At 39.0% G+C, this 26,196-nt stretch overlaps 1 protein-coding gene across 1 annotated transcript in view; it reads left to right on the top strand.

Moving 5' to 3' along the window:
• LOC136864729 (apolipoprotein D) overlaps nt 1-18,813 on the top strand; it is a 142,564-nt gene extending 123,751 nt beyond the window's left edge. Inside the window, exons 3-4 of the mRNA XM_067142073.2 lie at nt 4,915-5,117; nt 17,966-18,813. Coding sequence (XP_066998174.2) covers nt 4,915-5,117; nt 17,966-18,102 — 340 coding nt within the window. The 3' untranslated portion in view covers nt 18,103-18,813. The remainder of the gene's footprint in view (nt 1-4,914; nt 5,118-17,965) is intronic.
• The last annotated feature ends 7,383 nt before the right edge of the window (nt 18,814-26,196 follow it).

Raw genomic sequence — 26,196 nt, 5'->3', positions numbered from 1 at the left:
TGGGTGATTTCCGACAAAAGAGTAGCGTTACAAAAATGTTGCAATGTTTGGGTTGGGAAGAACTGAGAGAAAGAAGAAGAGCTGCTCGACTAAGTGGTATGTTCCGAGCTGTCAGCGGAGAGATGGCGTGGAATGGCATTAGTAGACGAATAGGTTTGAATGGCGTCTATAAAAGTAGGAAAGATCACAACATGAAGATAAAGTTGGAATTCAAGAGGACAAACTGGGGCAAATATTCATTTATAGGAAGGGGAGTTAGGGATTGGAATAACTTACCAAGGGAGATGTTCAATAAATTTCCAATTTCTTTGAAATCATTTCGGAAAAGGCTAGGAAAGCAACAGATAGGGAATCTGCCACCTGGGCGACTGCCCTAAATGCAGATCAGTATTGATTGATTGATGGGCGGTTACTTCGCATTGCAGTCTCGATCTCGAGGCCCTACCAATCCACACCAATGGATTTGTCACTATCCAGCACACTTAATTAATTCAACTTATTTTTCACTGTCGAACAAAGAATGCGCTGCTATTGCCCTAGGGCAACCCTTTTCCGACTACCGTATCAATTAACGTCTGGCTCATTACTTTCTACTGTGTAGTGTGCCACCGCTTATCATCATGAAACCCCCTCATTTAGGTACTCGATTGTATTACATACAAGTGAATGTTTCATGCTATAATTTCTCAAACATCACTGAAAATTAATTTCAAAAAACGGGTACATTTTAAGTGTTCCGGGGTATCAGTGGAACAGGTTCTAGCTACAAAATCAAAATTAATTTAAAACTTAAACTGAAGGTTATATTTTCAGGATTTCAAACTTAACAATTTTTTGGCAATATTACAGGTACAAGTAGCAATCATTAAACAAGATTCTGGAAAACCCAAGATTCAGAACCTTAACACTTTGGGCTTTAAGCCCCTAATTTTACAATTTTACAAAAGGAAGAGGTATTATTTAATGAGGAGCAGAAATCCCCTAATTCAAGAACACTTGCTCCCTAAATCACAACATCTAGCCTTCAAGAGGCACTCTTTACAATTATCAAAAGCCGAAAAGAGCTAATAGGCTCTCAGTTTCTCAAACCTACTCAAGGCAACATTGCATGAAAATCTGATAATCTCTGGCCTTACAAGGCACTATTTACAAATAGAAATCTTATTACACACAGGTATCTAGTACCCAACCTACAGGGCCTTAGTGAAAAAGATCAAGTTAAATAAACGGCCCGAGTACCATTTGAATGAATCTGAGCTCCAAAAATTTAAAAACCTATAGGGCGCTTGGCCGATAAAACAGGGGCTATTCCCAAACTACTGAGGTAGCACGCACGGAAATCACTTTAATACATTGCAAAAACGAAAGGTAACAAAAACGTGGCACCTCAAACCAAGATGAAGGGGAGCTCGAGAGGGAACTTCACTCTCTATCCCCGATTTACAGTTAAAGATTTAATGAAATTTTACATTAGTCGAAAGAAGATATACACTTTGGAAAGGTAGGTTACATAGTCAACGATTCGGACCCTTCCCTTGGGTTAAACTGCGGAGTTAGCAAGAAAGTAAGATGTTATGTGGCCATTACCTTGTAGGTGTACTGCTGACCGAAGAAATAGGTCACCCGCCTCCTGCTTTGACACACACACTCAGTAAGATCACGATCAATTGGCCAAGAGACGTGAAAAGCCGCAGTTTATAAACCTTCAGGGAAGGTTCGAGATCATTCAAGATGAATCAGGACACACCCTCTTAATTTTATTGGTGAAATTCAAAAGTAACACTCAAAATCGAACAAGAAGCCTGTGATAGGTGGAAAATTAATTACAGAAATGAGGGATTGACTAGATTCAAAACTGGCGGAAATCAAAAGGAAATATTGCCAACCCAAAAATAAATGAACATAATTCAGTTATAAAAATCTAGAAATACAAAACTTCTTTAAATTATAAGTTCTTTCACTTCGCACCATGGTGCATGATCATAGTTTTTAGTGGTGTCATCTGTGAAAGAATGTCGAAACTTCTTGATGAATGTCAAACAAAACAAGTAGAAATTCACTCAGGTAAGGAAACTTCACAATAACAAAATTACTCAATATTTAGGTGGTGACATCTTCAGATTAAAGTTCCAAGTTGGTGTAGTTTCAGTTTCACTGTTTCACCAATAGAGGAGTTCATTTCGGCGCTAGTTTTGAATGCGCGGCGTTGAGGTGTACCTCTCAGTACATTAAGGATAACATATATTTTTGCTTTAAATTAATAACATTTGTAAAGAAATATGGCCATAGAATTAATTCTGGCATGCTTTTTATTAAAGCGTAATATTATAATATGCTATAGCCTCCGTGGCTCAGACGGCAGCACGCCGGCCTGTAACCGCTGGGTTCCGTCGTTTAAATCCCGGTCACTCCATGTGAGATTTGTACTGGACAAAGCGGGACAGGATTTTCTCCGGGTACTCCAGGTTTCCCTGTCACCTTTCATCCCAGCAACACTCTCCAATATCATTTCATTCCATCTGTAATACATTAATCATTGCCCGAGAGGGGTGTGACAGGCTTCGGCAGTCGGCACAATTCCTATCCACGCCGCTAGATAGGGGCTTCATTCTTTCCTTTCCTGACCTGTCGAATGCCTGGAAACAAGCTGTGGATTTTCATTTTCATTTAAATATGCTGTGTTGGTAAATTTTCGACTTATTTATTACATGTTAAAAACATTAAAACGTGTTAATATGTTGTGCAGCGTGCCACTAAAATCGTGTTCGCGTGCCATATGTTCGTCATCCCTGCCATACGAAATGCTAGAGGCCTATTGGCTTACGCCCGATGACCCGCTTTTCTTGTCACTAGACGGACCTAACAGTGTAGGCAAATAGTGTTGTCCATAGTTCCTAAGTCTTCCTAAATTTGCGGCCTTGTGCAGCGCGCTGTTACGTCTTCCGAGGGAAAGAACAGAGACAGTCATACAGCGCCTAGATGCCTACGCTGCTAGTGGTGACTGCTGGTGTTAATACTGGGCAACGCATATTGAAATTTTACCAAGCAGTTTATTATCACCGGCCTCTCGAAGGACTGTTATAGAGGTGTAAATATGCTATTCTACGCATTACTATTTTAAAACCTTTAGAGCTTACCATTAACCAAATGCGTTTGTATTTCTGTTCGTTGCGAAATATGGCATTACCAAGCGAGTAGGCCGTACGGTTAGGGTCGAACAGCTGTGAGATTGCATCCCGGAGATACAGGGTCTGAACCCCACTGTCGGCAGCCCTGAACATGGTTTTCCGTGGTTTTCCGTTTTAACACCAGGCAAATATTGGGGCTGTACTTTAATTAAAGCCATGGTAGATTCCTTCCCACTCCTAGCCCATCCCTACACCATCGTCGCCGTAATAACTATCTGTGTCGGTAAAGTAAATAGTATTTTTTTTTAATCAGGCATTGGGCTTTTAATTATGTTATTCCTGAAGAGGACTGTTTTAGACTTCGTCCAGTATGAGGCTATGCCAGTATCCATCGGCTTGAACAACGTGGCATTGACTCAACCAGCTTCCTAAAGCCTTCCTCGTCGAGGGAGGTCTCCCATGCGTCTAACATAACGTCCCACAACGCGAACGCGGGGGTGTTTTTTATATGGCGTTTCCACCTTGCCCACACATGTTCAGTGGGTTTCAAGTCTGGAGCTCGACGGACCACATTGAGCAGCTTAGTGAAGTCCTGCCCAGAAAACCAGCCCTGAACATGACCGATCGTGTGGACTGGGAGTTGTCTTTCACGAAGTATATTACCTTACCTCATTTGGGTGGCGATCTCCCACTCTCGGAATCTTATTATTTTGCAGAATGATGTGATAAAGCACTCTAGCCCCATCATACGGTACCGCCCGCCAGCAGAACGCAGATATGCGGCCACTGCATGAACCTTCGGCTATATATTTTGGGCTCCCCGTGACCTATAAATAAGAACAGGCCCGACCTCCCCCGAAATGAAAGAAGTCTCGTAAGATAAGATCATATGATGCCAATTGTGATTTAACTCCATCGCGGCAAAGGCACACCGATCAACAGTCTGTTCATTGGAGAGAGACTCCTTGGCGGCAGCTTTCCTGCAATGGAGTCCGGCTTCTCCTTCTCGTTTGCGGACCGTGTATGGACATTCAGGAATATCGGTCCCCTGCCTGAGCTCCGCCGAGTTTAAGAACGGACTATGTCAACTACGCAATAATTTGGTTTCCTAGAAGAAACCCGCCTCAAACCCGGTAGACACGTCCAATGTCCCCTGACTCCCTCTACTGCTGTATCCATCTATGATCAGCTCCAGGCAAAATGCCACACGGAATCGCTGCCTCGTGAATGCTAACATTGCCATGCTGGACGAGCACCAGCATTTGCTCTGCTAACGCGTGTGAATAATGTGCCATGTCAGAATGGAGTGAAGCATTTAGCATCGAAGTTAACTCGGCCAAACTTGGTGTGTTCGTTGCCTGACATCATTACGGTGCATTCACTCGGGAACAAAGACGTTCACGCCGGGATTTGAACCTTATGTGTTTTGGTACGCACGAAATTTGTAGCCTACAGCTGACACACTGCGCTGCGTGGGGGCTTATACTTTCGTAGTGTTGTGTGCAAGTGCATGTCACGAGGAGGAGAAAGAAGGGAGAGCGTAGACTGAGAGCATCTGACACGATGATTGAGAACTGCGCGCCTTGTTGCAAAAACGCATCCAGCTGACTTTAAAAAGTCGAACAGAGCCGAAGTGGGATTTTTATATATTTTATGTCTCGAGAGATGCAAAAAAATTTTTTGTTTACCTGTACACCAAAATTGTCCAAATATGTCATTTTCAGGTTTGGCAGACCCATTGCTGGATACTTAGATTTTATTGTCGACCTGGTTTTATTTCTTTCAGGACAGGAACCCCCAGTGTTAGCCTGGGAACAGCGAATCCTATAACGAACGGCTCGGCGGTGCTGAACTACCGCGTGAACACCCGGCTTCCTGCGGCTGTGGCCCGTATGATGCCTGGGGTCGGACTTTATACCGTATTGGACACGGACTACGTCAACTACGCAATACTTTGGTCCTGCACCGACTTCACTCTCATGCATGCAGGTAAGTGCTCTCCCAAAGTAAATTATTTATTATTATTGAATTTCTAAAACATTTTTTTACCTCTTAACTTAAGTATTAAAATATTTTGTTAATGTGGGCGTATTTCTCAGACATATTTCGTTCATTCTCCCATCAGCTTAATTTCTAGTGAACAACTTCACTTTTCTGATAATTATTGACATTTTCACTTGTATTATTATTAATATTATTATTGTTACGGATCTTTCCGTGGTTCGCAGGGGGAAGGGAGCGTGAGGGGCGAATGACTAGACAAAGTATAAATCAAAGTTTGAGAAAACTTAATAAAATTTGAGAAACTTGTTTTTCTTCCCTTTCACAGGATACACTTTTTACACCAATATAACAGATTAATAGACCAGAGGGAGAGAGAGAGAGAGAGAGAGAGAGAGAGAGAGAGAGAGAGAGAGAGAGAGAGAGAGAGAGAAGGAAGCTCAGAAAACAAGAAGTTGAGCATAAATACTCAGTAATCTTCCATACTGTAACTCATAAACTACAAAAAGTGAGTCAGCTCTGAATCAATTTATACAAAAGGAGCTCGAAAGTATATTGAGATTATTTACAAACATGGAGCTCAGAAGCTCAGGATAATATATATCTGATGAGCACTAAAGCTCAGACACCTTATATTTTTACAGTAAGAGTTTTCTGATCCTTACAAGTCGTTACAAAGGGGTTAGACTAGCCTGAACAGTTTTTCATCGATAAGCTTAACACTGCATAAGAAATAATTCGTAGCTCTGGCATGTTTTACATATCGTCTATCAAACACTGAAGTTCAGTATACAAAAGTTTACAAGACACCCTCAAATTAGTGATGGGACATTCGATTCATTTTACTGAATCGATTAATTTGATTCCGTTCACGTTACTGAATCGATACAGTGATCCGATTCACGGCTCATTGGTCACCGCTCCTACTGCATCTGTGTAGTATGTGCTGGTAAGACAGCAGCAACAGCATTCAGTGCTCGCAGCTGCCATCTGGTCTTCATACTATGAACTCCTTTCTTAGAAAAAATGCTAGTTACTCTAATACATCGAAGGTTTCCGGCGACGCAGGGTGGGAAAGGTTAGGATTAGGAAGGTAGCAGCCATGGCCTGAATTAAGGTACAGTCCCAGCATTTCCTGGTGTGAAAATGGGGAAACTACGGGAAACCATCTTAACGGCTGCCGACGGTGGGATTCGAACCCACCATCACCGAATGCAAGCGCATAGCCACGCGATTTTAACCGCACGACAACTCGCTCAGTTATTTTTGAAAATATTAATTTTTCTATCAGCTGAGGATTTTTTAATCGTCATATTTTGTACAGGCTATCCGAGATGAACAGTAGCCCGCTGGTTTTCTGATTCAACATACTGTTATTGCGTCTGTCCACATATGATTGAAGTCTTGTGCAACGATGTGACATATGAACTGAGAGAATACTGAGCCGTTCTTCCCAATATAAAACAGGTACTTTTGAGTGGTCATGAGCATGACTCATAGTCATAGGGCAGGCTAGAGTCGAGTTTAATTGTCAAAAGTCAACTAAGTTATAATATTAAGATTCATTAAACTAATAAATAGTATAACCTAATAGCCTACCTACTTACTAGCTACTTCAAAATTATGTTGTGACTACCTTTTAACACTGCAAATAAATCCATCTATTATTTAAACCTCCCTGTAAGAAGAGGACAATGAATGAAAATGGGTATTATTTTCAAATGATCTGAGCTCGAGAGTCCATTATAGCATACGATTCTTTCAGTGTAGCATGGCTCACTGTATGTCTCGCTGCAGTGAGCCGATAAGGAGCCGTGTGTATCATGTGTCTCACTGAGCCGCGCTCGTTCATGATTCTTTCGATGTGCCATGATTCACTGTATGTCTCGCTGCAGCGGAAGCTCGGCTCTCCGCGTGTCCAGTGAGCCGATAAGGAGCCGTGTGTATCATGTGTCTCACTGAGCCGCGCTCGTTCACGATTCTTTCGATGTGCCATGATTCACTGTCTCGCTGCAGCGGAAGCTCGGCTCCCCGTCAACGTCCAGTGAGTGCGCCACTCAGCACTGTCCGCTGGGAGTAAGCTGAATCGTGTGCCGTGAGCTCGCCGTTCCTGTGAATCGATTCACTCGGACACTTGAATGAATCGATACACTGCTTCGAATCATGCATTCAGTAGCCAACACTACCTCAAATGTGCCAGTAGATCACATTAACAAAGCAGCAACACATTGCTCAGAAAGTAGTTCGTACCTTAGTCATTCACAACGAATTGGGAGTACACTAAAAAAAAGGATCGAGAGATGCATAGTAAACAGGGACAAAAATCCCACATTACACGGCTACAAAAGTGAAGAAAGAATAAAGAAAGGTTACATTTACAAAGGCCGGAAACCAAAATGGAATGGAATGGAGGCAAAACACGAACACTCCAAACACTACATAATTGGATATTAGGTTCACAGAAACAGAGGCTAAGCCATGATACGAAGTGAAAGTAATGAAATAAATGAAGGCCGAGCAGATAAAAAATAATTTAAATGTTTAGAAAACTTAGTCACCAAAACTAGGTTTGAGAGAAAGTTAACGAGGGTACCTCACTCGTGCTTCATTATATTTAAAAGTTCACATTAGGGAAATAAATGTGTCAGACCGACGACGGGAAACGGATGCCTACGTTAATTTTAAGTTGACAAGAGAGGAAATCCTACATTTAAAACTTCAAGGAAGCCGGAAACTTACAGTTACATTCTAAAGGAGGTCGTAGAAATCTCCCCTAAGTGCACATGTAGGTAGTTCATATAGTTAGTATTCTGCCCTACCTCTTTAACTGCCCACTTATACTGGTCGCTTTCCACCTTTAGCATTTCCTCGTTCAGATTAACTCTCCTTCTGGTCGCACTATCAATACTCCACTGCCGCAAACAATAGTTTCAGAAAAAGTCATCCCTTATATAGTATATCAGCAGATATTTCCAGAAGGAATAAGTAAGAGCTAAAGTGATTGGAGGATAGGAACCTTGAGAGAAGCAAGATGATTAGAGGGTCAGTTTTATAACAGGGATCGTAGTTAGGGTCATTAAGCACTGGGCTTCTATAAAAAAAAATTGTGGTATCGATCTCTTGACCCTACAGATGACTCTTCTTCAATCTGATAGTTCATTAAGTATGACATAGATTACATCATCATGGAAGCTGGAAGAATATTTGAATAGCCGGAGAGGCCTAACTCATGGCTCAGAACTACCTCTCCGAAAGTTTACAATTCCCAAAGAATTGGTAAACATTTCTTGAAATCTTGAGAAAGTTCAGAAAAATTTTAATGTTGAGTGAGTCTTGCATGAATATCGATATTCATAGTATGGCATTCGATGCGAATTCGAAGAGCCGTTTATATAACTGCACCGAAGGTGTCCACAAACAGGCAGCAGTGGTTGATGTTGACGTCAAGTCCGGCCGTTATCACCAAGGTCCGGGATCGATGGACGGATCCCTCAAGTACCCTCAGTTGCCGGCCCCACGGTATGTTGAGAGATGAAGTGAGTTCGAAGGCTGGTCGCCACCAAGGACCATGGCGTCAGATAGCAATAGAGTGGTTGAGCTGAGGCTAAGTTCCAGCAGGTTCTTCAAGCAGCGGAACCCGGTGGACAACAAGCTGGAGTTAGGAGCAGGAACTGATGGGCCCAGGACAGCGTCTGCTAACATCCATCTAGATCATCTCTCCACCCCAGGTGTCGAAGTGAAAACTGTAACACAAACCACTTGCTGGCAGAACATTGTTTTCGTAAAAGTTTCGTCGTAGTAAACGTGGCTGTTCAAGGAGGAAGAAGAGGTAACGCGGAGATATACTAAGTTCTCTTGGAAGGTGCGTGTGGCATTAGAAGAATAATAAATATGTATGGAGGGAAGTTTTACAATATAAAACTAAAACTTCAAAGTTGCAAAAAGAAATTTATAAACTTGGGGGCGCCCTAAAACTGAGTAAATGGGGAAATTTACAGCACTGAATGAATTATACAGAATGTAAAGTAGGAAAAGGCTAACCAGCCTTCAACAAATTTGAATATAAGGAGGCACGAGCACAGACATATTTACACAATATACTAAGACTTGCAAGCCAAACTGAGAAAGAAAGACAACAATTAGAAAATGATTAATGCAGAAAGTAGTTTCTTTAAATGGGCTAAACGTGAGAAAGGTGAACCCTTAAAGATCCTTTCATTCTGCGGATTACTGAACAATAAGGTAACAGGAGTGAGAAAATCAACAACAATACCAGGTCCATGGAATCTGGGATGGGGGGGGGGCAAGTTTACCCGATGGTACAAAATTTCGAACATAAACTTGATCTCCAGCTTTCACATTCGTGGGTCGGCGTCCACGCTCATACCTCGTCTTCAGTTTCCTATGAAAGGCTTATTACCACAGATCATGGATATTCTCTGGATCTGTTGTCTCAGGTAAAAGCTCGTTAATAGACCATACGTTAGACAGTGGAGAGTTCGGGATGAACATAAATATCAGAGAGATAGGAGAGAACTTGTTAGATTCGTGAATAGCAGAATTAACCGCGAACGCCAGCCAATTAAGGGACGTATCCCAGCGGGAATGATCCTCTTGATGAAAGGCATGGAGTGCCGTACGAATGTTGTTATTAATGCGCTCAGTCATGTTCTCTAGTCTTGAAGACTTCCAGGTGACCGCCGAAAGACGTTCGTGATAAAATTTAAAAATCATGGGCACTAATCTTCCTTCCCTGATCATGACTGGAAGGAAAACACAAAATACCGTTCCTCAGAACATAAAGGACACCATATTCCCTAGAAGAAAGGGTTTTTCTTGTAGGCGCAAGCATAGGATCTTCCCGCTGGTACATAGCAATATTATGATACAAAAGGAAAACAACAGAATGAATAGCATTGACCACGGTATTCGCAGAAAATGAAATCGAGGACTTTCGCCAGAATCAAAATTACAAGTACAATCACCTGGAAACATTCTAGTTACGCAGTCTGCGACCACATCCTCGGAACATTGAATGTGTCATACAGCAAACTGAAAAGCTGCTGTTCGAATGGCCCAGCGAGCAATACGTCCAGTATGGCGAGTTTTAACAAGAATCCAACTCAAAGCCTGTTTTTCCGTTTTTAACTTGAAGTTAACATGCTCTAAATACAGGCGGAATCTTTCGAGGACAAAAAAGAATTAAAAGACCCTCTAACTAATATACAGAATATTTTGCCTTTTGAGGTGACAGAGTCCTAGACGCACAGGCAATAGGTCGCCTACCGAGTTCAGAGACTTGTAGCAGAACAGCTACGACGCAAATGAAGAAGCGTCGGTTTGGAAAAAAAATTCTTTAAAAAAATAGGCATTGCCAAGGCTCGCAGTACAAATTGAAAACTTAAGGTATTCAAAGCAGACTGATGGAAGGAGTCCATTCAATCTGAACACGTTTTATACGGAGTAAATCCAAAGGAGCTGTCCTGGTGGCGAAATCTGGGATGAAATTCTTGAAAAAATATCATTCCGATGAATCTAACTTTCTCTTTGACATCCTTAGGCGGCTCAAAATCAAGAATCGCCTGAGTCCCCGAATGGTCGACCGAAACATCATCAGGGGTACAATATGCCCTAAAAAGGACATAGATGGCTTAGCGAAGTTAACAGAGAGATGACCTTCCTAAGGCGCTTAAGGTCTTCGTCCAGATGAACTAGGTGTTCCTCAAAAGTTCCAGAATACACAACGACGTCTCCAAATAATGATAAACGTAGTCGAATTTGATGTCAGAGAGGACTCTATCAGTCTAGTGAGGACGGTCACTCCAATGGACAGCCCAAACGACATCGGCTTTATTCGTGGAGATTCCAGTCCGTTGCGAAGGCTGAGAGATGCTTAGGTTCTTCAGTGAGTGTTATCTGGTTATAAGCTTGGTTGATATCCTGAATGGTGAAAAATTTAGCCTTACGAAGCCAAGAAAAATGCAAGTCAGGGAGAGTAACTAACTAGAGTAAGACCTTCTGTTCAAATCCCTATAGTTCACGACAAGGCGAAAACCTCCCTGTGGTTTAGGCTCAAAAAATAGGGGATAAATAGGCCGAGGTAGATGGACGTATAGAACCATCACTCAACAACTTATTAATAATGACCCAGAGGCTCTTCACCTTAGACGGTGACAACCTATAAAGGGGAAATCTTACCGGAACAGAAATCCGTATTTTATATTCGATTATGTCGGTCACACCTAGCTCTTCTGAAAACACGTCAGCAAATGACTGACGTAATGCACGAATACTATCAGCCTGTTCCTCACGTAAATGACTAAGGTCTAATATTATACCACAATGAGGGGACGAAACAAGAGAACATGACGCAGAACTACATCATAAAATGGGGATAGACAACTTACTGTCAAATATGGAAGTACAGGACCACCTTTGATGATCAAGCACAAGAACAGAATGAGACATGAAATCCCTACTAAGAATAATGGGGCATGAAAATGTTTTGGCTACATTGCCTACAACTTGAATTTCTAGCGAAATTTTCAATTCGAATTTTTCCAAAAACAAAACCCAACATTTCTACAGGGGATGTGTTATCCGAAACACATTATAAAGAATAAGAAGCATACTCAGAATACTCACATTGAATTAGAAAACCAGTCCTAGGAAATAATAGACACAATACTCCCAAAATCTAACGGAGCAGTAACAGGTTCGTTATTGAGTTCAATTTTTAGTAAAGGCAAAACTCCTGAAGTGTCAGCGACCATTTTAAGCAGTTACTGAGGCAGGAAGGTGAAAAAGAAGTCGACACAGCCTGACAACCTACTAGGGATGGAATTTGAACTAGAATAACAAGAGGAGTAGATTTCAAAGAATCACAGTTCTGCGCGAGGAGTTGAAATGAGCCGCATTTAAAACAACCTGATGAAGCAGAAGTACCAAGTTTAGAAGTTTTAGAAGGTAAAATTGGGCACTTACTTCTCAGATGATCGGTAGACCCACAAGAATAACATTTACGAGTATTTAGAGTCCTACGTGGAAGAGGCCGAAATACGAAAGAAGAAGACAGTGGATCGCGTCCTGTTCTAAGTGTATCGGCATATTTAACACCCTCTGCAGAAACACATTGGCTGAGGTTCATCAGCCTTGCTGAGTGGCTCAGACTGTTGAGGCGCTGGCCTTCTGACCCCAACTTGGCAGTTTCGATCCTGGCTCAATCCAGTGGTATTTGAAGGTGCTCAAATACGTCAGCCTCGTATCGGTAGATTTACTGACACGTAAAAGAACTAATGTGGGACTACATTCCAGCACCTCGGCGTCCCCGGAAACCGTAAAAGTAGTTAGTTGGATTTAAAGAAAATGGCATTACATTTTTATTCATGTTCTCCAAAAGTTTGCGGCCGGGAAGAAAAACAGAGATATGAGCGGTGCGAAGGCGAAATGTTAGAAATGTTATGGTCCGAACCATTTGTCGTTTTGAATAAGTGCAAGCACACGGGCATAGAACCCAATATACGGAAAGAAATCATCCAAATTTTCGTCTAACCGTTGTACCCTGAAATAAATCATTTGCACTAAAGAAAACAAAGTGCTGGAATGAATGAAATTTGCCAAAGGATGGCCATGAAAAGTTTCGTTAGAATTCCTGTCAGAGATAGCTTTAACAATTTTGACAGGCAGAACACCCACAGTACAGTATATGGGTAAATAATTCGCAATATCCTGAGAGTGCGACAGGAAAAAAACAAGGGAATGGTCTTGAAACTCAACTAAAAATCATGAAAATGTGATGCCATCCCTAAGAGAATTGACTGAAAATCTGGAAGTACTCTTTCAAACAACAGCAAGCGGATGTGGTAGAGTAATGATAGAAGAAATAACCGGAGCAGCAGGTGGAAGTTTGGGAGGTTCAGAAGGTGATTAGTAATGAAAAATTGGAGAAGACGTTGATGCCTAGTGCGGTCACCAACTTGCTTGTCAGATGGAGTAGAAATATTTTGTTGTCGTCCTGAGAGAACACTTTCAGAAGACTTATTGATCATCTTCTATAGTAGGGGGAAAGAGGGATACATGTTCACTTCTCCCAGCTAACCATGTTTAACATTTTTGAACAATGAAGAGATACATTGGGCCAAACCTCGACAGTCTGAGAATGATCATCACTTAATTCTAGAGACCATAGATCACCAACTATATTGTAGAATTGAAATAGTCTATCCTGAACACGTTTTAGTTGATTAATAGATGGATTACCGCCTTCAAAGAACTAACCACACAAGCTAATTAATTTACATCGGTGGTGATGGTGGATAGTGTCTGATCAATTTCCTTCTCCCCATAAACAGGGATTGAAATAGGCAAATCTAAGAAATCACTCAAGACGTGATACATCTAAGGAAGCAGTGCCACCAGATTGAACTTCTAAATCATTAACTCGTATATTAGCTTCTCTAATATCTTGGAACCGTGAAAATATATACAAAGAGTATGGTATTAAAATTTGCCTTTCCAAGGCTAAGTTGATTTCAGTAGGTAGGAAATCCAAGAGAATTGAATGTCAGATTACGGATACAAAACTGAAACATGGAGATAATTTTAAGTTTTAGGATGTTTCTACTCCCAGGATTGTAGTGTAGTAATTGATATTGAATTAAGGTGCAGTAAAGCTAATGCAGTGAGCTCTCAGTTGTGTTCAACGGTATTTTGTTAGAAGGAAGTCAGTTCACGGAAGAAATTAGCTTTACATCGGGCTGTTTTCAGACCACTTTTGCTCTACGGGAGTGAAAACTGGGTGGACTCAGGATATTTATTCATAAGCTAGAAGAAACAGACATGATAGTAGCGAGAATTATTGCTGGTAAATAGATGGAAACAATGGCAGGGGGTAGTCGGAATGAGGCGATAAAGGCTAAGTTAGGAATGAACATGCTGGACGATGTTGTACGTATAAACCGGCCTCGGTAGACCGTTCATGTGAGGCGAATGGAGGAGTATAGTTTATCCAGGGGATAATGGACTCTGTAATGCAGGGTAAGAGAAGTAGGAGACCTAGACGACGATGGTTAGAATCAATTTGTAACGGTTTATATACAAGCGTTATAGAACTAAATGAGACCACATAACTATTTAGAAATAGAGGATTGTGGCGGCGTTTAGTAAATTCACCGAGGCTTGCAGACTGAACGCTCGAAGGTGTAACAGTCTATAATGAAGATGTATGTTAACAGAAAAGATAAATATTGAAAACGATAGGTCGATGTAAAACACATTAGAACTAACGAAATAATTTAATAATCTGAAAATAACAGAAAATTAATTTTTTAAACCAACTTAAAACCAAAGCACGTTCAACAACAAAATATATTCACAGAAAAGAAGAATTAGTTATGGGTTCGCCATTATCGGAAATAATAGCAAACATATTCTTACACAACACTGAGAACAAACTCAAACCGTCCAACGCGCCAAAGAAATAACGTACTGGAACAGGTACTTGAATGACGTAATATGCTCATATAATAATGACGTCACAAATACAGAACACTTACTAGACACACGAAACACTTTATTCAGTGCAATCAAGTTCACAACAGAACAAGAAAAATGGGGGATCAACTTTTTGGACATCACGATCAGCAGTAGTAAGGATAAACTGTCTTATAAGATGTAAAGGAAACCAATTCAAGCATCACACAACGATTCCAGTCACCCAACCTCACAAACATTCACAGGACTGAACGCGATGATGCCGGCCCCGTGGTGTAGGTGTAGCGTGCCTGCCTCTTACCCGGAGACCCCGGGTTCGTTTCCCGGCCAGGTCAGGGATTTTTACCTGGACCTGAGGGCTGGCTCGAGGTCCACTCAGGCTACGTGATTAAAATTGAGGAGCTATCTGACTGTGAGATAGCGGCTCCGATCTAGAAAGCCAAGAATAACGGCCGAGAGGATTCGTCGTGATGACCACACGACACCTCGTAATCTGCAGGCTTTCGAGCTGAGCAGCGGTCGCTTGGTAGACCAAGGCCCTTCAAGGGCTGTAGTGCCATGGGGTTTGGTTTTGAACGCGATGATACACGGAACTTAAACTATACATACGAGGCAAACCGATTTTAACAACGAAATACAAGTAATAGAACAACCTTCATCCCAACACTGTAGACCGACTACTAAAAACAAAGGAGAAACATAAAAGTATCTTGGGTACCCGAAAACGATAAATATGTGTTTCTTAATATCGTGAATAAAACACGTTCAAAATAGCTATCGTATTGAAAAATGACGGATTTAAAATAGCATTCAGTACAAACACCGCTATACAAAAACAAATTATCAAACATAATCTAAATTAAAAACATGTTTCTAAATCAGGAATTTAAGAACTCAAATGCCAAGAAAAAAAATTTAATGTCACGTACATCACCTAGACAAAACGTAATTTCTACATCAGTCACAAGGAACAAAAAACGCATTTATATACAACAGACACTCAACATTTGGCGAACACATATCAAATCAAATCAAATCAAATCAAATCAAATCAAATCAAATCAAATCAAATCAAATCAAAATCTCTTTATTTGCGAATGAGGTGTCTACCTCGGTGGCAAATGATACACTAAAATACATTATTGTCAAGCACTAAATTTTAAATTAACAAGAGAAGAAGAATTTTTTCCGAGAATACAATAATATACAATTTACGCTAACATTTTTTTTCTATTAAACAAACAGATCATCCTTAGTAAATGTATATTGTTTACGAAATTCTACTTTTAATATCTCCTTACTTCAAATAATACTATGCAACTGATGATATAGCGGAAAATTAAAAGAAAATCAGCCAGCAAATTAAAATTTCATTGAGAAACCCCTAAAGTGTATTCAAAAACAATTTGAATTACGATGATGATGATAATAATAATAATAATAATAATAATAATAATAATAATAATAATAATAATAATACGGCCTCTCCTTAGTGGTAGGCAACACTTCTAATGCCTGAAGGCAGTGTAATCTCTCGGAGACAGGCAGAAATTTATGAAATGTACTTCATTTTCTGTTTGATTAATAAATGTCACTACCTATAATTTTGAGTGCTGCTGTAAATACTGATAATCTTGGACTTTATGCACCTATCTGGATCTTGAATTATTCGGCGATAAGTGAGGTTCTCCTCCAAGAAGACTACAGACAGCCTGGGGCAGCACATAATGAAGGCGGCACCTGTGAACTTATTTGAGTGTGGCAACGGGATGATAATACCGTTCTCCTTTAGCACGTAACAGTTAGGGGGTGTCGCATTTACCTTAGTTTTAATTTAGGGTCTCTTAATATTCTGTTAGCCTGTAATATGTAGGTTTCTACGTTGTCTAAGGACGGAATGTTTTCACCCTAATGGTTGTCATGTAATGTATTAAGAACGTACGAGTGTGGACCTTCGTTTCCCTTGTTCACTTTGCTTTTGGTGACTAAGTTCCTCTAACTTCAAAATTTTTCTATCTTTCTATCTATCAGGCTTTTTCTTGTCTTAGTCACCAACGTAGAATGCCTTATCCTCTGTATTACCGGGCTTTTTTCCCATTAGGTTTTATGACAAGTCATGCCACGGGATTGCTTGAGTGGGTTCAGCATCCCTTTCCATTTGGTTCTCGGACTTTCTATTAACCTTTTTTTCTTTCTAGGCCTTTTAGTATGAGTTTCCGCCCTTGTTTTTCTTTTCTGGATCATTCTAGTCCATGAGTTGTGTGTTGCTACTCTCTGAATTAAGGGCAACGATTGTCACTTGGTGTAAAAGTTCCTAAAACTTTAAGTGTAATAAGACGTATCCTGATGTGCATCCTTGGCACATTTGGCCATTGAAAGTTGAAGTTCGGGGTCCGAATCCCCTCTGATGTACAACATTTGTCTTGAAAGTTTTAGCTTCTTTCATTTTCATATTAAAGCACAGTTTAGGATTTGATTTCTCTTTGAAGGGAAACATTTGCTAGTAGAGGCTCAAGCCTCTGTATCAAATCAAAGATAGTCTAAGACTAACATAACTTGCCTTTTAAAATGGGAGCTACTTCACCTGTGTTAATTATTGTTGATTAAGCTCTAAAGTTTATGATTGATTGTAAATATCCCTTCATAATTGTTATTTCGCTTGTTAATATTTGTTAAAGTATTGTTGTTACATTGAAAAAATATTGAAATAATATCAAAAAGAAAAGAAAAGAAAAGAAAAAAGATTTTCAGGAAAATCTTCAATTAAAAAAAATTGTGTGGTCTCTTTGTTGATATGCATAGCCCTACCACTTCTTCCCCTCTACTTCCACAGAATTTAGAAACAAATTTTAGCACAGTGTTGTTAAATATGCCTTGTGTGACCATTATACCTATTTTGCAATTCGAACTCTGAAAATGTCGACATTTTCCATTTTTTAAAAATTATCATGTCAGAACCTGGGGACGTCCCGTGTCCATGGTCTCTCCGTAAAAATTGAATTTCCTTCTTATTGTGAACACGACCTATACAGAAATGCCATTTTTTATTCTGAGCATTGCACGGACAAAACTCTCAATATTTAGAAAGGTAATCCGTTATAAAATCATGCAGGAATGGAAGAATCATTAAAGAAAATATAAGTGAAAATTGTGTTTCTGTGTCTTTTGAAATTTACAAGCGCTCTCTCTCTCTCTCTCTTTCCTTCTTTCTCTCTCTCTCTCTCTCTGTATCAGAACTGAAGTGCAGAAGTTTAATTAAGACGCTTGAAAGACAGATTCCTTCCGCAGTTCCAGTGAATGCATCGCAAATTTGGGCTCGATGATAGTGAGTTCTTGTTTTCCAGATCTTGTTTGGGTGCTCGGAAGGAGACGCGAGCTGCCGGTGTGGGCCAGAGTGGAGGTGTACAGCAAGCTGACTGAGCTGGATGTGGACAGCGACAGACTGACATTGTCAAGGCATAGAAACTGTCCAGCATTCTAAGACCTTCATATTTTCGTATTTATTTTGTACTAAATCGTAACATATTAGAATTTAACGCAGAAATAAACAGAATATTGAAGCATGTACATGTGATGTAGGATAAGAAGTGACATTGTATATAAGAAGAAGATCTTGCACATGAATGTTTATTTATTGTCTTTATTACTGTGCTCAGTACGGCTCCATTACTTTGCCTCTTGAATCTCTAAAAGAGATGCCGAATCATCCAGTTTTCTACTCATTTCAGACCCTGATAGGTAAGAATGTTTCAAAATCTTCAACAACGCTCCATATTTGACAGGAGTATATATGGTATCCATACGTAAATTGGTTCAAAATTGTATTGTAGGCAAGTCTTTAAAGTCTCACCTGTAATCAGTCCATGTATATCTATGTTTGATCACTCTCAACTAATGTGCTCGTAAGGATGTTTCATCTGAGGTAAAATTAGAAATAGTAATTAAGAATGCTGTTGAATGTATGAATGTTTTGTGGCTGCTTGATGCTGTAGAAATGTGTAATTGAATCGGGTAGTAAGGTGCTCCGTGAGAATACGTGTGCTTCATAGTCGATAGATTGTGATATAGAATTATATTTATTTACTTCCTGATGTTAATTAGGTAATTCAAAAGCTATTTTATAAATAATTGTGTAGGCCTACTATATGTAACATTTCTGTTTCTAACGTAATAAATTACCTCATAAACAGAATTTTTATTGTGTAGAGATGAAGTAAACAAGCCACCTGAAACCGCTTACATTTTTTTGTAATTTCAGTGAAGGGAATTGTTTCCATTTTTTCATTGAAATATTAATCTGCGTCTCTTGAAATATATACATGACTGTTGTTTTATAGAACGAGAAATTGTACAAACATATTGTTTAACTGAATTACTGCTTGTTTACAGTCTATGTGAATATTGTAAAGCTGTTTGGAAAATAAAATCATCCTCTTTCCAAAATATATAAGAAATATTATTATTCTTTCCCCGGCTGGAAAAAAGAGAGCGCACCATACTACGTAAAAACCTAGCTAATAGGTGGGTTGATGGACAGTGGCGAATGAGACCAAATGATCTGTACAGCAAGACAGAACCTCTCACAGCGTGTGCTCCAAATTTTCCAGTGCAAGATGAGAAATTTTGTTCACTTTCCCCCAAAATTGGTCGAACATTGTGTTTCTAATTTTAGAGTGATACCTACTTAACACTCAAATCAAGGAACGAGCACATACTGCACAAGATAAGTGTCCTATCTCATTGCCTTGATCTACGCCCCTTTGACTTAAACGTGATGAAAAAGCCACATCACCCATTTGATTGAGAACTATTCCAGTTCATTATGTATCGCTTGCTATGCCTGCACAAGTGGAGACCTTCATTATATGAAAACAAAACTTTGTGCAGAATGGCAGAATGGAAGTTCAGTTTGTGTGATTTGTTAACCAACGAAATAAATCAAATCGAACTTTGAAACGCAAGAGGAAAATGTGGTACCGGTAATAGATTCGTGGTTGGATAAAAACGAAGGGGCATTAGGCGCTTTGAATAGCTGAGAGATGAAGATGAAACTGACCATAGGAAAATTTTCAGGTTATGAAAATGGGAATCCAAAACAAGGGCACAAACATCTTATCCCTCGCATTTCTGCCTTTTTAAGGTGGTACATATTAATATACCACTATGCCTTTCAAACTATCAACAGAGGTCAACAAATTGTAGCCCTTGATCTTTCTTCATAATCTATACCGACATGGCTACCTTTCCACGAATTAATCACCAGAGTTGCAAAATAACAGTCTGAACTCAAATTTGCGTGTTAGATCCAAGCCCAGTCTATAGGTACGGTACTTGTATTTAGTAGTGCTTTTTGAGGATCCAACCAGCCTCCATGCTGGAGAATTAACAGACAGACCATAGTCAGACGTATTTATCAAAATTATCTGAAGCTTACTTAAAATTCTCAAGTTCAAACTTTATGTGTAAAAGTATGTAAGGAAATCTCACTTTATGTTGAAATGGTCATTTTTAAAACACAACAATAAACATAAGATCACCACAACTGAGTACTCAACAAACAAGTTTAGAAACAAAAAAAGGATTAAATGTCTAATTTGTTGTCATAGTTTGTGAGTTTTTATGGAATGACCCTTATCATAACACAAATTGATCTGTGCATTGAGTTCATTATAATTATTTATCTTAATGTTAACGCTTTCGCTTTCAAGCTCTCAGCTGATGGACATGTGAAAACTGTCAGTCACATTTACCTCACTATGCACCCATTTATTTTAAAATTGCATGGAAGGCACAGCATTAAAGATATCAACATGAAAGTTTGTAAACTTATAGAGTATATATCACGTATTATCACTGCGTGTGAGTCATGCCTTTAAACCGGATGGATTCAATTTAAAAAATTAGAAATTTGGAAACAAAGTTACAAGTTTCAGATTTTGAAAGTTTTGAAGTAATTTTGAGGAATGGCGTTCAATGCACAAATTTGTGATTGATTGTAGAAAGACCATATTATCGCTTACTAGCATGGTAAATATCAAGATTCTATGTTCTTTAGATCCAAGGATAGATTAAATTGTGTAAAGTGATGTATCACTGAAAAAAGTAGGCCATTTTGTATAAAATACACATTTCTTACTGGAGGTGCTGGTTTATTATTATTATTATTATTATTATTATTATTATTATTATTATTATTATTATTATTATTATTATCTACACTTTCTGATTCGGACAAAGAAACACTATCACTTGAATAATTGTCAAGATATTCAGTGATATCCTCAGTGCTATCTATTCGCCATGTCGCACGCGACAAATAACTAGGCCTAACCTAAATGAACTATATCCGACTAGGTTTTATCTAACACTTCGCTTACAATATGCACCTTATTATCTAACAAAAATACTAAATGAACTAGCAAGTAAACAATATATAATGCATATTACACTGCTTCATTTCACTATACAATCAGTATCATCGACAAAAACAGAGAGAAATGATCCCATGTTTGCCGCCAATCACGACGTAAACAAGACACCGAATTCCAGTGAGCACGTTTTAAACTCAAAGAATATCGATAAATACGGATGGTCGGCAGTTCCCGCGGAGTATAACGTGAGTTAAAACAGTGCTCTTCTTCTTCCGTGAAAAATGCTGCTATCTGGCATGTAAATAACGAAATAATAACAAAAAAGCCGAAAACGATGGATCGTTACCCTGTCAGTTTTCGCAGGAACCGTTGGCACCGATGGATCGTTACCTTGAGAGCATACTAGTACTGTAATTAAAAATATATTTCCTTCCCAAGAATTTAAGGTATGAAAATCAAAGGAAGAAAAAACACTCAAACTAGATATATTCTAACTCATCCCCCAAGACACTGCAAGAGGACATCTACAACTGTATCTACTTATTTCTGTCATTGCTGTGGACTGGACAAAAAAAGGAAGAAAGGGAATACGGCGTGTGAAATTTCAGGGTTCATATTGTCCCCGTACTAGATCTGCCGGCGAACAAGAAACACCCCATGGGTGCTCAGTTCACAGGACCGCTGACTTAAATGCAAGTGGCAGGATTGACATAAGGTTCGGAAAATAAGAATGTTTTAAATATAGAGAACATATCACACTTTTATTCAAAGAAAATAAAATATTTGCCATCCTGACATCTATGATAATGAAAATGATCGCTACATTACGTTAATGTGACAAAAAAAATGCAAACAAATGGGATGGTACACGTAACTTAGTTTCCCTACCATTCTAACAGAGTGTTTGAATATAAATTTGCTTTTCTTCGTTTGAAAACATTCATTTAGTAATTTAAAGACGATTAAATTTAAAAAAATAGGTCTTGCGTAACATTCCTCGAACAACCTGGAAAAATGCATTAATTTTAATAAAGTGTATAATAAAAATATCCAAGATTAATTAATTTTACTACCGTGACAAAATATGAGTGAAATTCTGTTCAAAAAATGTTTTGTTAACATTGAAATGAAAATTTGAATTTGCCTTTGTTTTCTTTAAGTTAATTCGAGACGTCGAGTATATCTGTTCACGTCTTCCCACTTATTTCCTCGTGAGAACTAATAACAAAACTTATTATCGCTTGGTCATTAAATGAACAAAAATTAGCATTATGATCCTACAGAAAAATCAATAAATAGGGAAAATATATCTTCAACGTGGAAATCCTGTCCACATAATGAATTAATACCATCAAAGTGTCACATATCCCCACAACACAAATGCACAGAAAGTAAATGCCTTAACACTAGGAAATCTCTAAATCTACTTCTAGCTACTGAAAAATGTCAAAGAAAGAAATATCTACAATATTCACACATCATCATCGGGTGTTAATTAATCTCGCCACTCTCCCATTAACTCGTTCCAACATGTTAAAAAATAAAGTCTCCACGTGAGTACGAAATAAGACATCGAAAGGTGAGCATGCCTGGTTCCGAACTGTAACATTATTAGAATATTCAATTGAGGATCTATTCTCCAGACCTAAGGTCCTCCAGTAAAATTTACACGTACCTTAAACTAGAATTACTGACTTTCATGAGCATTAGTAGGATATTATCCTGAATTAGAGAGCACATCGGTCAACATGGACATGCCCTTATCATCAGAAGACATTATTATATTAACTACACCTCATATAATCTCGAAGATTCCGTATTTCCATTATATCACGATCAACATCATGTATACAAATATTACTACATTAACGCGTGAAAATTCAACTTCACAAAGATTCATATCGTACTTACAAAGTCCTCACAAATTACACGTACAGTACAACATCATAATGACGACCCTAACTCATCGTAACCCATTACCAAGCATGTGTAGTCATGAAAACAAAGACCGGTCATCGTCCCAAAACAAGTCTTATCCTCATTAAATTTGTTTCGATGATTAACTACTCCATTAGTTATCATATACCACAATGCATGTACTCTAAGTAAATTCATATACTCAATACGGAATTAATATCCTGATGACATGCTATCGTAAATATGAGGTACGAGTAAAAGTCCAATTACCATGAAAATGTTAAAAATATCGGGAAAATATCACCTCGATAAATTCAATTGACACAGATTAACTCACTATCATAATGAAATTCGTACAATAAGAAAGGATGGTTCCGATAACACATGGATAACTTCAACTGATCCATCATTTTCAAACTCGACAGCACGTGGTCATGAATCAAGCAAGTATGCCAATTAAGCTACAAGTCCTATCTCACATCTAAGAAATAACCAGTGAAAAATCGTGAAAATAAATCAACTAGATATTATAGAACAAATCAAAGGAAAGATTAAGAGTAGAAACAAAGAGCTACATAGAACAGATATAAATAAGACGTAGTCGACTTAACTTATTTAGTTATCTTCACATCTCGAAGTCCGGGTCCTCAATCACCCATTCTAAGGCAAAAGTCCCTGCATTTCGCCGCTGCCGACGCTGGTCAATGGGCATAGAACTTCATGATGAAATGTGTGGAGTCCATGGCACGAACTTCCATCATCTGGCGATGATAACGCAGAGGTCCTCTTCCACGTTTACACTCGTGAGGTTGCTGAAACTTGAACCAAATGTATTAAAAGAAATCCTAAGCACACATGTAATTTAGGATGAAAAGAACACGTACTTTTAAACATTTATCTGCTATTTCGACATCTGTTTATTGCACTAATTAAGGTCGTAGATTTGCACAATTGTAGAAAGCGTCGAACACAGGAATGAGTCCACTAACCCTGATGATAGTATTCCACTGATGTTCTGCGTTGAAACCCGCTAGCGAAGTACACGAAGTGACTGCAGAGGATAAACCAGGAACGTGTGAGCATGTGAGAGCTTGTACACTTATGATTTGCCTTAAATATCATTGCGTGGTCTTCGTTGCAGGAAGTGAAGTCAACTCAAGTACTGAATTCTTCTGGGGTTTGATTAAATAATTTCACCTTCCTTTTTAGCCGAAATATCGTTGAAATCAAGTAAAAATTCAGTTATTAATTTTCATAATTCACACGTGATAATGTTAACTCGGTTCAGTCAAATATGATTCATGTGTAGCATCTTAATTATGCATATCACGCCACCAAAGATATTATGAATATTTCATTTATTACAAATCGATGTAATTGCAGATGAACACACTCTGGTTATTTTTATATCGTGTTCGCTTTTATTTTTATTATTTTTTCCAGTCAGCCAGCTACCCCCTTTAATTCAGAAACTGGTTCTCTATCACCTGGCCGAGACCACACGCGCCACTTCCGACAAAGCGAAACCCAGTAACACGCTGACCCATATTCAGTCAGCCGAGACCTGGATACGGTCACATCATAAAATAAATAGCTACTAAATGTCCAGCAATGCTCACGGTTCATAATGGAGAAGCGAGTGTGCGTATTATTTACAATAAAGTACATTTTGGACACTGCAGAGAGGTTTGGGAAGAAAGTCATTTCTACGGACGGTACTCAAGAGACAAATGCTTATGACTTCTCACTTACAACATTATTGATGTTGGATGAATACAATGAGGGATTACCTGTTATACGAGTATTATATTATTCTAATCGAACAGACTGCAATGTGCTGAAATGTTTCTTTAATGTTGTCAAACAATCAATATCTGCAGTTGATTTTCCTGTGCAGGCACTGATGACTGATGATTTAGCTTCATCCTATTATGCATGGCTGGAAATCATGGGCGCCCCTTTAAAGAAACTTCTATGCATGTGGCATGTGGATAGGGCTTGGAGAAATCATATTTCCTGTAAATTTTATGGTAGCCAGGAATTCAAAGCAACTGTGTACAAACACTAAGGATATTGTTGCAGTGTAAAGACAACTTCCTAGATGCTTGTGAAAATGATGACACATGTAGAGAGTTTGGTGTGTACTTCGAAAAGTATATGCTAGTAGGTGTGATCAGTGGGCCTATTGTTACCGATTCGGAATGCACATTAATACCAATATGCATTTAGAAGCTTTCCACCGAGCCCTAAAACAAGTGGTAATGAAAGGTCTCTGAGTTAGTAGGATATAAGAGCATAAATGCTGTGTGCCAGTGGTAAAACACGAAGTGTTTGATAGGTGGCTAAAATTAAATAAACAAAAACTTAGCAAATCTGTGCAACATATAAAGCAGAGACACGAAAACAGTCTATAGCTCATTCCATGTTAAGAAAACAGTATTGTCCTTATGACAACAGGGTTGCCATATCGTACGGCTCTGCTCAATACCATCACGGGAAAACGGCTGCACACAAATTTGTGAAATTCAGTATGTAAGTTCAGTTTGCAGGGTTTACAGGGGCTATTTTTGGTTTGTACAGAATCAGAGATAAACTACGGCACCTAAAAACCTCAGCATTGAAGTGTAAGGCAACTTGGGGTAGAAAATAGGCAAATAATTTTTGTGGTCTCGAGGGGTTATGGATGCATTCCATCTTGCCGTGATGCCAGGTCCTCTTCCTGTTTAAGCTTCTCTTCCATAAATTTCAATTTTGTCACCGTCCAGACACGCCACCATTTACCGTTAGATACAACCAACTGTTGATCCCTTATATACGCTCTCAAGCAATAATATCTGGCTCACCCTAGATGTTCCTTCAGAATTCTCAATTTCTCGATCCCTTCTCTTCCTATGTCTCTCTTGAACCAAATCCCTTCCCCTTGTAAGTTACTCACATTTCTTAGCACTATTTCCGCTATTAGGGTAGATAACAACTTAACTATGATTGGTCTACGCCCTTTCACTTTACCTACCCTCTCAGCATCGTCTACGCCCACTTCGCTAAAATTAATTTTCATTTTGTTTTGTATAAAGTCCTCCACTTTTTTATAATGTCTAATTTCTTCCCACCCCTTCTTCCTGCAGTCTGTATATGTATATACATTTATTCATCCTTTCTTGACTGATGGCTTCCGTTCCCTTCTTCAATATAACACCTCCTCTTCCAAGTTTTTAACTTTTTCTCTTAACGTCTCAAGTTCTTTCTCATTACTTCCTACATTTTTCACTGTATCTCCTATTTGGTTT

Source organism: Anabrus simplex, chromosome 2 (assembly GCF_040414725.1).
Source record: "Anabrus simplex isolate iqAnaSimp1 chromosome 2, ASM4041472v1, whole genome shotgun sequence".
Classification (NCBI taxonomy): domain Eukaryota; kingdom Metazoa; phylum Arthropoda; class Insecta; order Orthoptera; family Tettigoniidae; genus Anabrus; species Anabrus simplex.
Note: the sequence above shows the minus strand (reverse complement) of the source record. Positions and strands in the feature narration are given on the sequence as shown.